The 12,788-nt window shown below is 43.3% G+C and overlaps 1 protein-coding gene across 1 annotated transcript in view; it reads left to right on the forward strand.

The window, feature by feature from the left end:
• The first annotated feature begins 845 nt into the window (after window positions 1-845).
• NUP214 (nucleoporin 214kDa) overlaps window positions 846-12,788 on the forward strand; it is a 39,027-nt gene continuing 27,084 nt past the window's right edge. The window contains exons 1-17 of the mRNA XM_009077434.1: window positions 846-851; window positions 1,221-1,416; window positions 2,304-2,455; window positions 2,700-2,904; window positions 3,365-3,435; window positions 3,765-3,828; window positions 4,276-4,379; window positions 4,673-4,779; window positions 5,373-5,439; window positions 5,685-5,808; window positions 7,618-7,779; window positions 8,908-9,364; window positions 10,641-10,816; window positions 11,307-11,398; window positions 11,611-11,700; window positions 12,021-12,170; window positions 12,412-12,570. Coding sequence (XP_009075682.1) covers window positions 846-851; window positions 1,221-1,416; window positions 2,304-2,455; window positions 2,700-2,904; window positions 3,365-3,435; window positions 3,765-3,828; window positions 4,276-4,379; window positions 4,673-4,779; window positions 5,373-5,439; window positions 5,685-5,808; window positions 7,618-7,779; window positions 8,908-9,364; window positions 10,641-10,816; window positions 11,307-11,398; window positions 11,611-11,700; window positions 12,021-12,170; window positions 12,412-12,570 — 2,382 coding nt within the window. The remainder of the gene's footprint in view (window positions 852-1,220; window positions 1,417-2,303; window positions 2,456-2,699; window positions 2,905-3,364; window positions 3,436-3,764; window positions 3,829-4,275; window positions 4,380-4,672; window positions 4,780-5,372; window positions 5,440-5,684; window positions 5,809-7,617; window positions 7,780-8,907; window positions 9,365-10,640; window positions 10,817-11,306; window positions 11,399-11,610; window positions 11,701-12,020; window positions 12,171-12,411; window positions 12,571-12,788) is intronic.

Genomic DNA, 12,788 nt, shown 5'->3' on the forward strand with positions numbered 1-12,788 from the left:
CCTGGCAGTGTTCAGGTTGGATAAAGCTTTCAGCGATCTGCTCTGGTGGGTCTGGTGGGAGGTGTCTTGCCCAGGGCAGGGGTTGGCACTGGGTGATTTCTAAGGTCCATTCCAACTCTTATGATTTTATGACCCTGATGGAGGAGGGTTTTGTTAGCCGCTGTGAGAGGAGAGTTGGAGGAAGAGTAATGAGTTTGTAAGTCCTCCTGCCAGCATGCCTTGTGCTGGGAGTCTCCTGGGTTTGGAAGCAGCGTGTGTGGCTGTGGGACAGTAAACTGGAGTGTGGCAGTGTGGTGCCAGCTCTCAGCCCATCGTGTGTCTCCTAGTGTTGCTGTGAGGATGGGTAAGCAGGGACACGGGGGAACAAGTTCCTGGAGCACACGTGGGTCTTTGTGGAGCTGCTTTCTACCTTCAAGACCAAGGAAGTTGGGCTGTTTGTTTTGCAGAAGTTTATTCACTTCCTACATCCTCCTCAGATTGAGGAATGCACTTACACAGTGCTCTGGCAGCAGTGAGCCTCAGATATTTGATTGGAGTCACTGGAGTTAAATTCAGTGTTAGATCCAATTAGATTCAACAGGTGGCAGCTGGGGAAGGGTGATTCATTCCTAAAGGGAACCTTGTGTTTTGCATGGTAATAGTGCAATTACTGTTTCTCAATTCAGTTAGTGGTTTTGGAGGGTTTTCTCTCTCCCTCTGCTTTTCTCTTCTTCCTTTTCCAAAATGGCAATGTAAATTATGAGTGAAATGAATGAAAAAAAAAGTTTGAGTGTACAAAGTAATTGCTGGGGATGGGTGGAAGGAGAAACTGTTTTGTGTGTCTTAAGTTACAGTAGCAACCAAAGATGCAGGTAAGCAAATGTTACTTTGTTCAGTCATGTTTTATCTTTGATTTATTCTCTTTTCCTTTGTATCCTTTGGCCAGTTTCGGTGTGTTTCTGAGAAGGTCCCAGACAGGTTCAGCTCCTGCAGGTTTTAAGGACTCAGGCACTGGGTAGAAGTGAGATTCAGCAAGTGGAAAAAACATGGTGTGACTTCAGTCTTTCATAGATGAGATAGAAAACGTGTTGGGATGGCCAGTGGCAGGGTGGGTGTGGGCTCTGCCTGCACAGGGGTTTGCAGCCCTCGTGGAGAGGCTTCTCAACTTGTCTTAGAGAAGCTGAACTAAACTATTCTTCTTGGCCAGCACATGTACAGCTACTCTCCAACTCTCACCACAGGATTTTCAGTTCAGAGCCCTGAAAAAGGTTCGTATCTTCGATGCTCCTGATGATCTCCCCAAAGAGCGCTCCAGTCTCCTCGCAGTGTCCAACAAATTCGGTCTGGTCTTTGCTGGTGGAGGGACCAGCCTGCAGATCTTCCACACCAGGGATCTTCTCATGCAGAACCAGCTGGGAGAAGATCCCAATAAAATTGGTAAGACACACCTGCATCTTGTAGTCTTTGCTGAGACAGGTTTATATGGGTTTTATGATACAGAGCTCTTGGGTCTGATAAGAGACACACTCCCTGTCGTGCTGTCATGTGTTTGAATTGCCACAGTTCCTTCCATGAATATTTGCTGTACCTCTAGCTGAAATGAAGTACAACTTATGGTATCACAGAATATCCTGAGTTGGAAGGGATCCACAAGGACCATCAATCCAACTCCTGGCCCTGCACAGGGCATCCCAACAATCCCACCCCGTGCCTGAGAGCATTGTCCAAATGCTCCTTGAGCTCTGTCAGGCCTGGGGCTGTGACCACTGCCCTGGGGAGCTGTTACAGTGCCCAAACACCCTCTGGGGGAAGAACCTTAATTAATACTGGAAACACATCAGCAGGATGCTTTGTGCTCCTGTTCAGGTGTCATTCAGGTTTGTGCCATACCAGGGGGTTGACTTTTCCTACCTGTGAATGTATCCCCTTTCCTTGCAGCCATGTGCTGGTTTGGTAGCCATTCTTTGAGCTGTGAACCTGTGCATGTGTCAGGGATGGGTGTGAATGGAGGGACAGAAATTCTTGCACTGAGTGCAAAATAGTTTTGATTCTCCTGCTGTCATCAGTAACTGTCCACTTGCTTTTCCTCAGGTTACTGAGGGAGGAAAGTGGAATTTTCTTAGGAATTTGGCAACTCTTGAGCCTGTATTGATAGAGATGCAGGGATCTGTTTTCAGTCAGTATTCTTACATGTTACCTTCGATAACTGCTGGTAATGTGTGTGTTGATTTTTGCATAAACTTGTTCTAATGCTATTGTTTTGCAAGAACAGCTTTTGCCATTTAAATTTGTCCCCTTCATTGTCTTTCCTTTTGTGTTTGAAGTGGAGAATGTTCAGAGTACCTTGGTTCCCATGAAGTTTCCTGTGCAGCACCTGGCTCTGAGCTGTGACAATCTCACACTCTCTGTCTGTATGACCTCCAGTGATATTGGCTCCTTCATCGGCTTTTTTGATGTCCGCACATTCCTCAATCAGGTACAGCATGTGCAGAGTGGGTTTGGGTTTTTTTGGAATACAGCAGAGAGGAGGCATAGCTTGGGTGGGATTTTCTGTTTGTGAGAGATGTTTTATAAAGGAATTGTTCAGCACACTCCAAATCTGCTTATTTTTATCAGTCATTAATTCATAGGAAGATCAAAACTGCTTTGAATTATGACTTTGGGAGAATTCAGGTTTTTGTTCAGCTTTGATTGTCTCATATATTTGTTTTTCCTAAAAGGCAAAACAGCAGAAACGTGCTTTCGCTTATCACAAACTGGCCAAGGACTCAGGAGGTGCAGCCATGGTCAATGACCTGAAGTGGAACCCTGCCAGTCCTGCCATGGTGGCCATCTGTCTGTCTGATGGCAGCATCTCCGTCCTGCAGGTCACAGACTCTGTCAAGGTGTATGCCACACTGCCATCCTCTGTGGCTGTGACATCTGGTGAGTGGCACCCTCGGATGGCACATGGCATGTCAGACACTGAAGAGCAGATGCAGACTAATGGGTGTAAAAGGGCAGGCTGGTTGTCTTGGGAGGACAAAAAAAACTGTACAAAAAGTGAGGATTTAAACTCCCTGAGACTCAGAAAACGTGTTGCAATGGAATTGCTCCTTCCCAGTTGATTAGAGCAGCTGAGTCTTGTGAATTATCAAGTGTGCTCACTTGTGGTTTGTGCTGTCTCAGGCTTGACTCTGGTTTCCAGGAAAACATGCCAATAAGCATCACATGTTGAGTTTTGGTCAGTCTTGCTTTCTCTGTCACTGCATGACTCCTTGTTTAATTCAGATTCATGTTTTCTTGCAGGGGAAAAAGACAGCAGTTTTAATTTATTGGTCCTGTTTTTGTGTGGCCTTGTAACTCTCCAGTTCCTTTGTGCTAATTAAATTCTTTTTTTCCTTAGTGTGTTGGAGCCCAAAGGGAAAACAACTGGCTGTAGGGAGACAAAATGGCACTGTGGTGCAGTATCTGCCTGTAAGTATTGTTGGTGGTAAGGCCTTGTGTCAGTTCAGTAGTTTGTAATATGATTCATTAATTTTTTTTGCATCACAAGCTACAGAATTTGGTCAGGTGGCACAAGGTGTGAGCCATGTGAAGCTGCCCCAGGGCTACAGTAATACTAAAGTATCTTAGACCAATACTGGGTGCAGTGTAATGTCCCTGAAAAGTTGTGATTTGAGTGGCACATGATGAATGTTAAAGTGTGAATGAGTTGCTCTAAACCAGTTCTCTGGGCTCTCTGCAAAACTTGCAATTGGCTTTGTTGGCTTTTACTTTGTATTTAAGAGTTGTTTTATTTGCAGAATCTGCAGGAGAAGAAAGTCATCCCTTGTCCTCCCTTTTATGACTCAGACAATCCCGTTAAAGGTACATCTCTTTATTTCTTCTTAACTTGCTTCCTCTTTTAAAATATTTTACTCATTTCTCATCACGTTGTGTTAGTTCTAGGAGCTTCAGCTGCACTAGTTATGTAATTACTGTGTGATTGTATGTCTGGGTTGCATAGAAAAATTACCAGTCAGACAGTATTTTCTATTTCTAGAATGTTTTCAAAATGCATTTTAAAAGCCTTTTTTTTTTTTTGCTCACTGGTGTCATAGTCAGTACTGCCATAAGTAATCTCCCTTTAGCACAAAGATTCTATTTATAAATCCCATTCCCATATTTCACATGAGTTTCAGCTCACCAGTTTGACTCTTAGTCATTACTTAGTGATTTCTTGTTTCTTTGTCCTTTACTTTTGTGTGCTGTGCACAGTTAAAAATTAAGATAACCAGGAAGTATCACTGAAGTGCTTCTGGCTTTGTGTTTCAGTTTTGGATGTGCTGTGGATTGGCACATATGTCTTTACTATTGTGTATGCAGCAGCTGATGGGACACTAGAAACACCTCCAGAAGTGGTCATAGCCATATTGCCTGTAAGTGCCAGCAAGTCACAATGACACAGGGGTTTGTTGCTTGTTCTTGACTGGTTTATTATAATGGCTAGTTGCTTTTATTATTGACATTGGCATCATTCGAGTTTGGTACTGCCATAAATCCTGGTTTGGGTGTGAGCAGAGGGAGTAGTATCCACTTGAAAACCAATGTGTAACCTGTTCTCTGCTGAGATCAAATGATGATATTATTGGTGTACCCTGATGCTGTCAAATTTATGGGAGATTACTTGGTTTTTGCGTTAGAAGATAAATTATCAATGTTGATTTTGCAGAAAAAGGAGGAGAAGCGACCTGAGAAGTTTGTGAATTTCATGGAGCCATGCTATGGGAGCTGCACAGAGAGACAGCACCATTACTTCCTCAACTTTGTGGAGGAATGGTGAGTGGCAGGAATCATGGCAAGGTCTTTCCTTGGTATGCATGTCTGAGTGGTCAGTGCTTCTCCATATGTTGTGTTCCTCCATTTTCTAATCTATATGGTACCTGAATATGAGAGAAATGAAGCTGTTGTTTTGGAAATGCTTTGTGAAAGTACAGCTAATTCTTCCTGCATGCTTTATCTCCATGCTAACACACTTGTCTGAATTCATATGATATCATGCAGGTATCTAAGGTTGTTTAAAATCTGTCATAACCGTTTCCCTTGAGATTGTAAATCATAGGGTGGGTAAAGCATGACCTTTTGTCTCACTTCATTGTGTATCTGTGGGAAGAAGCTGTTCCTAACTTTCCAACTACTTCCCTTGGACCGTCATTATTTATAATGATACAGAGTCTGTGAAATCATTGGGTTTTTTTAAAGAAAGAAATGTTCTATAGTGATGTATCCAGACAAGTTTCCTTTATGTTGGCAGGGAAGGTCATTTCTGTGTTGTGTAGCTATTCCCAGTTAGAAATTTGTATAGATGATAATAAACTGTGGAGCTAGGAACAGTCTTGTTAGCTTTAACCTGTTTGTGTCTGTGCTTACAGGGATCTGGTTCTGGCAGCTTCTGCAGCTTCCACAGAAGTCAGCATTCTTGCTAGGCAAGGGGATCAGGTAATACTTTTTGTTCCTGTTGCATTTGTACCTCTTCTTTCTTGGAAATCTAAGCAAGTATAACCTATATGAGACCAGGAATACAACGAGATGCTATGTTTAAAAAAGAGCACCTATAAAGCAAAGAATACCTCATTCTTTTAACATCAGTTATACACTATCCTAAGATAAACATAATTCCTAGATGAACAAGAAGGCTGGTCACAGGAAAGCAGTAATTAAAATAACAATCTCACTTTTTACAGAACTGGGAATCATGGGTTTTGGAGGACTCCAGCAGAGCAGAACTTCCAGTGACAGATAAGAGTGATGACACTCTGCCTGTTGGTGTTGCTGTAGACTACACCAGTAACATGCCTATCATGATCAGTAAGTCTTGTTAGTCTTTCTTGTGGAACAGTCCAATAAATAGCAATGTATGAGGTATTTTTGAGGGGCAGCCTGGAGCTCAGGGTTCTGAAAGGGAGATTGACACACCTCCTGCCCTTTATACTGAGCCCACATGTGGCCTTGCTTCCATGGAAGGATTTAATGGTAGAGTGTTAAATACAGTTTTTCCTTGGAGCTTGCTGCAGCATGGAATACTCCACTAACAGACATGACAAACAAAGTTCTTGAGTTATGCCTGAGTTTCACAGAGCTGGGATAACAGCAGGTTTAAAGGAGTCATATTCTGACACTGGGGATTTCAGGCTGCCTGCAAGATGTTCTTTATTCTAGTTACTTATGTCCTTTTGCAGAACTGTGTTGTGTGAAGTACATTTGCACACATCTAAAGGAAAAGCAGTTTGGTTTCAAAGCCAGAAACACCAAAGATCCTTGAGGTGAATGTGTAGGTTTTAATTCTACATTAAAGCACAGGGCCTGTACTGCCTAAACCCTGCTGTGCTCTGCATCTAGCCACGTGCATTATTGCTGTGCCTTCTGTGCTGCCTGAAGGCTCTTCAAAGCACCTTGTCGGAGTCTGAAGCTACATTTGAGCTACTGTGTTGTATCTAAGTGAATTCTGAGAACTCTCCCTGACTGAAATAGAGATGCCTTCAGGCAGAGTGGAAGGTACTGCAGTCAGGAGTTCCTGAAGAGCACAGGAGGGTGCCAGTTAACTGAGAACTTTACCTGCATGAGAACCTACAGTAGGGAATTGAGGTCAAACTTTGTACTTGAATGCCAGATTGAATTTGAAGCCTTTTCTCTGTTAATCTGTACAGTTAGTGGTTTAAGGAATCTGTCAGGACAGTTTTTAAAGCCTGTCTTGTGCTGCCTTAAGAGTTTTTAGAAAGGTTTTTTGGAGTAGCTTTTTGCTAACACATTCTCGAGTGCAATCAGCTCAGTTTTGTCTGCACATTAATTGGCTTTGCAGTTCACAGCAAGTTTAGTTTGCAAAGAAACATCATTTGTCCTGGAGCTTGTTCCCATGTGGAAACTGCCCTTCCCTAGCAAGCTTTTCCTGGAAAACTAGTAAGTAGAGAAACAATACCATCCACTGCACTGCTGGAAAAAACACTGTGATTATAACAGAGTTTTCCTGCATTGTAAATTTGTTGAGGTTTTTTGTTTAATTAAACACAATTAAATCACTCTAGATTTCTCTTTGTTTTTTAGAGGTATAGAGAGTGTTCTGAGGCCTTTATCTGTGCTGAGAATTTTTTGACTGAAGCAGACTCTAGGCTGCACACAACACAAGTGTTTTATGTTTTATATCAGAGTTTCAGATCATGAGGATATTTGTTTGATGTTAGCTTTCTTTAAACTTAAAACACTTCCTGTGTAGCAATTCTCTTTTGTACTTCATGCATATGAATGTTAATGAGGTGACAGGACCCGATGGAATGTGGGGATTGCTGAAAGGCATAGAGGATTGAAGGAGGAAGCAGTGTGTAGGTGAGGGAAAAGAACTGTTTCAAAATATGAAAAAGCCTGGCACAGGAATTCACAGGTGAAACAACCCTTCATCTATGAATTCATGAAACATGAAGTCAGGAACAGAAAGGAACACAAAAGGAAAAAGAGAGAGAATTGGGCATTTGTGTGAATACATGGGAACAAAGATGCAAGTGAAAGCACAAAGGGAGAAATATAAGAAATATTGTGCTCATCAAGTCACATGAAGGTGGCATTGCCAGTAGGAACTGAACAGGAGGCTTTGACTGCAGGACTGACATGTATGATCTCTGGCAGGTGATGAGAAGGTCCTTGCTCCAGCTCCAGTGCTGATCTTGCTCTCTACGGACGGTGTGCTCTGCCCATTTTACATGATCAACCAGAACCCAGGGGTCAGGTCACTTATTGTGACCCCAGAACCGCTGCAGTTGGTAGGGGAGAGAGTTCCAAAGTCAGCAGGTAAGTGCTTCAGGGGGTTAGGGAGACATTTGTATTCATGGGTCTTTGTCATCTTCATCTGTCAGTTTGATAGTCAGACATGTGTGGCCGCAGAAAACAGATGGTTTTGTTTATGGTGATAATGGGGAGCAGGTTTTGGGTGTTTTGTGCTCCCAGGATTGTTTTGTGTCTCTGTGCATCACTATGAAATTGTCTAGTCATGTTCACAGAATCAGAGAATTGTTTCTGTTGGAAAAGAACTCTGAGATTATTGAGCCTGTTCGTTTGAAGTCTCAAGCACTTTGCAGACTCTGCACTTAGACTCCCCTGAGCTGTTAACCTTTGGAGAACGGGGCCAAAGCAGCCTCTCCGCCCAGCTTTGGGGATTGTGATTCTAACTGCAGCAGTGACTGCAGGCTCTGCTTAGGGACAAGGAACAAGCACTGTGCAGTCCCAGCACATGGTCTGCAAGCTTCAGGGAGGTCATGGGTTTCCTTCATATTCTGCCACAGGAGCTCATGATACAAGCTGAGGAGTTTGGCTGTAGCAAAAGCTTTTTTAAACAATAACTTTCTGTAGCACTGTGGAAATTAGGTGAGCAGGTGAAGAGTAGTAGTTTTACCTGTTGTCCTACGTAGTGTGACATAGACAGTTTCCTATGCTGGGGTAGGCAAGTGAGTTGATTGTTTTACTTGTCTGAAAGCATGGAGTAATAATTGTAAACACACCATTTTCTTCCTTAAACCCAAATTTGCTTCTCCTTCCCCAACCAGAATGCTAGTTTTGGCAGCCTGCCTCTCTGCAGCACTGGGTAACTTGTGTGCTGACAGCCCATTTTATATGAGATGGCAGGAATCTCATCAAAATCAATGGAGAAAGGTGAAGCCTTTTCACAGGAAACTGCAGACCACATTATTCTAGGCAGATTGTAGTATTGATCACAACTTGGATTTTGTGCAGTTTCTCTATCACTTACTGGGTTTGGGGGGTTCAAGTCCAGCTCTCCCCTCTTTCTTCCTTGCTGTGCTGTCTGTCCAGTGAGCAAGGCAGTGCTGAGCTGTCCCCATCAGACAGCATTTGGCCTTGCAATACCTTCTGCCATCAGAGCAGCCAAATGAGTCTCCTCCTCTCCCATTTGTCTTTCTGCAGGAAGTACTGCCACAACTCCAACCACTCCTCCAACTTCTCTAAAGCCTGACACAGTACCAGCTGTTGCTCCTGCTGCACCTGCCTCAAGTCAGCCTTCTGCAGGGGGTGGAGCAGCTGCTTTTTCCTTCATGCCTTCAGCTGTGAAGGTGCCTGGCTCCTCAGGCAGTGATCCTCCACCATACCCCTTTGCCACTGATGCCTCCAAGCAAGCCCAGACTCCTGCTCTGACTGGAGCAACAACATTCTCTTTCTCCACTGCTACTCCTAAGGCATCCATGACTCCTGCTTCTTCTGTAGGCACCACTACAGCTGCTGCCCCCTCGTTTTCCTTTGGATCCATGAACTTTAAACCAGCTGCAGAAAGCTCACCTGGGCCACCACTGTCCACAGCACCTGCTGCACCGAAGTCATCTTTTGCCACTTCAGCTTCTTCAGTCAAAGTGAACCTCAATGAGAAGTAAATATATACAGTAGTTAATGCAGGGGCTGCATACTTGTTAAATCACTCCTGGCATGGACAATGTATGGTAGTTTTGAAGATGGTGTGTGGCTTTTTTTTTGTCCTGACAGCTGTTCCCCATGTTCCCAAGGAAGCACTGAGGTCATGTTCATGGGTGAACTACTAGTCAAGGGATGATGCCAAAAATCAGACTAATAATTTGCCTAGTTGCCAGAGACCTATGTTTATTCATATCTTTGCTTCATAGGCATCAAACAGTAATTCCGTACCTTGGTTTGATGTAAATCATGGTTAAAGACTCTTGGAAAATGCTGGGATTTGAAAACCCTTCTGTCTGGGACTGGTTTAGTCTGGTGGTAATAGCACAGGTTTCAGTGACCATTGAAGGTTCCTTCCCCCCAACCTCAAGAGTAACTCTCAGAGCTGAGAGGAAGCTGTATCCATAGCTCATGAGTTTCTTTGCCTCTCCTGTGTTCAGTGGAGAATGTGACAGACCTTTTGGTTTTATTCTTAAAAGGATGTTTGGTCACTGAGCACAGGACCTGGAATCTTCAAAGCTTGTTCACACCAACTGAAAAAACCCCTACTAGTGATAAGAAACTATGCAAAAACTGGATTTGAGTGAGTTCAGATCTTGTATACTGACTCTTCCCTCCCAGCTCCTGAGACTCTCTCTCGTTTTAGAAAGAATGCTTTAAAACACAGAGCTGTGTTAATTGGAGCTGCTTTTATGGAAATCAATTTCCATGTAAATGCATCATAGGAAATTTCTGATGGTTCAAATGATTATTTTTTAATTAGAAAAATCTTTACTATGCCAGGATCTGATGGAAGCTCTTAGGGCTTTTTATGTTTTGTGTATAAAGCAAATGATATGCCAGTGAATTGGCTGAATGTTTAAATTGGCTGCCTTGAGGAGCTGAGTTTGCAGATGAATAGAAATTCATATTTTCTTGCAGAGTTTCTCTTTGAGCCTTGCTGCAAGGATATGACAGTAAGGGCAGCTCAGATTTGGGGCAAAATGATGAGGTGCATTTTGAAGTAGGGTGGGACTTTTTGCTGGTGTTCAGGTGGATCTATGCTAGAAGTCATTGTGGTTCCACATTATTCAGGAGTTATCCTGAATAGCTCCTTCCCACTACCTCCAGAAGCTAAACTGGAGCTTGAGTGCTGATCCCACTGCTAATTCATTAGAACTTAGTGCTTCATTATAGATGGAAGGAAACATCCAGGACAAGTTCAAAGCTGAAAGATATTCTGCTTTCTGTTGCAGGTTTACTGCTGTAGATGCCTCTTCTCCCACAAGCAGCAGTGGCCAATGCACTTCCACAATGTTTTCCTTCTCAACCCCTTCAAAAACTGCTGCTGGAGGTTTTCTGAGCCAGTCCACACCCATTGCAGCCTCTCCTGTTGCTCCACTGAAGACTTCGTCCCCTGTGCCTGCTGCATGTAGGAGTCTGATCAGTATTTTTGGGGATAATGCATTATAAACAGTGTTCTAGAAGTTTTGGGACACAGTGAGCTTCATTTGGCTTCTTTCCTGTTTTTCCTGCTGCTTCTGCTGCTGTAGTGGCCCTCCTGAATGTTACTGGGCAGTCACACAAATCAGTGCCTTACCTTGTATGTGGGTTGACTAGAGTTCAAAGTAATCACAAATGAGCTCAACTCACTTGTTAGCAGAATGATATTTCATCTCTCAAATGATTGTGTGATTGGGGGTGTTGAGGTCCTCAGGAGTGGTACAGCCAAATACTGGAGGGTGACAGTTGTTACTGTTAGCAGAGAAGTTGGATGGGAGTGAAAAGGAAGGTATGTTCTGGCACTAGGGTCCATAGCACCATTGCTCTGGGGTTTGACAGTGGTGATGTGTCTGATTACAGCCTGTTTTCTCAAGCTTTGCGTAAATTCATAAATTACTGTTGCTCTTCTTAAATTCCAGTGGCACGTCCTGTTCAAAATACTCCTTCAAATTCTTCTGTACAGAAGACACCCAAAATCACCCCATCTGCAGCAAAGCCAAGCTCCACTCAGGTAATGGGCTCTTCAGGAGGTGAATTCCTTGGGCTGAACTAGTATTTTCAGGTCAAGGAATTAGCTAGCTTTTGACATGAAAATAGTAGCAAATCTGTGGGACTAAAACTATGTTCTCTGCATGTCTTTAGAGAACTGTGTTGTTATAGTCAGAGTTGTCTGGTGTCTGACTTAATGACCTTAATACTGGTTTTGTCTTTTTTATTTTCCAGGGCAAATCAGCACTCCCCAGCACAGCTTTAGAGAAACAGACTCACCAGTGGAAGGATTCAGACCCTGTCATAGCAGGAATCAGAGAGGAGGTGAGATTTGCAGGCAGCTGTCTTCATTTTAGACACTGTAAGATCACTTTATAGATACACAGACACTTCAGGTGTGTTCTGATGGTGTCTGTCAGTAGTTTAGGAATCAGAATGGAAATTCTTTCCAGGATAATAAGCCTGGTTTGTAGTTGCTGTTTGTGTGTCCTGTTCAGTCATCACTCACTGTGCTGAGAAGATGGAGGATTCTTTCCTGACAGGTGTTTCTGGTGGAGTTGAAGTTATGATCCAGGAGAGCTGTGGCATTGTTCCAGACCCTGCTGTGTTTCACAGGTTGCATTTTCTTCTGCTTGACTTTGTAGATTGCACATTTTCAAAAGGAGATGGAGGAACTGAAGGCCAAGACTTCCAAAGCCTGTTTCCAAGTTGGAACTCCAGAGGAAATGAAGATGCTGCGAACTGAGTCAGATGATCTTCACACCTTCCTCTTGGAAATTAAAGAGACAACAGAGGTGAGCAGAGTATCTTCAAACTGTCAACCATTTATCTCCTCAGCAGTGACTTCCTCACCTGATGTTCCTACTTAACCTGCTAAAGCTGAGCTGATGTAGATGGAACATCTGACTCTGCTGTGTTACTGTGAGGGTGACATTGGTATTTGTGCTTTCAGGCAGATGCTTGCAGAAGCCCCTATGCTAGAGATGGCAGTGAAAAATGTTACTTTGAACCTTGTCCCATCTGTTCTGTTTGCAGTCCCTTCATGGAGACATCAGCATTCTGAAAACAACCTTGCTGGAGGGATTGGCAGGGGTAGAAGAGGCTAAAGAACAGAATGAGCAGAATCTTAGCTCGGGGTATTTACACTTGGTCTATAAGAAACCTCTGGATCCCAAGAGTGAAGCACAGCTTCAGGTATGAAGCATATCAGCCAACTTCTAATAGAGTTTTAAATAGAGTAAAGCTGAGACTTGTGTGTGCAAGTGCCCAGCATTATTGTTCTGCCCTAGGTATTTGCTGTTCCAATAGAGTCTTAGTAAAGCTTTGTTTTCCATGAGTTTCCAAGATATGCTGAAAATCCTCTCCTAAGGCTTCTCTCTGTTATTGCCATTTGCAGTGATGATTCAAAACTC

This window comes from Acanthisitta chloris, unplaced genomic scaffold (assembly GCF_000695815.1).
Source record: "Acanthisitta chloris isolate BGI_N310 unplaced genomic scaffold, ASM69581v1 scaffold10316, whole genome shotgun sequence".
NCBI lineage: Eukaryota > Metazoa > Chordata > Aves > Passeriformes > Acanthisittidae > Acanthisitta > Acanthisitta chloris.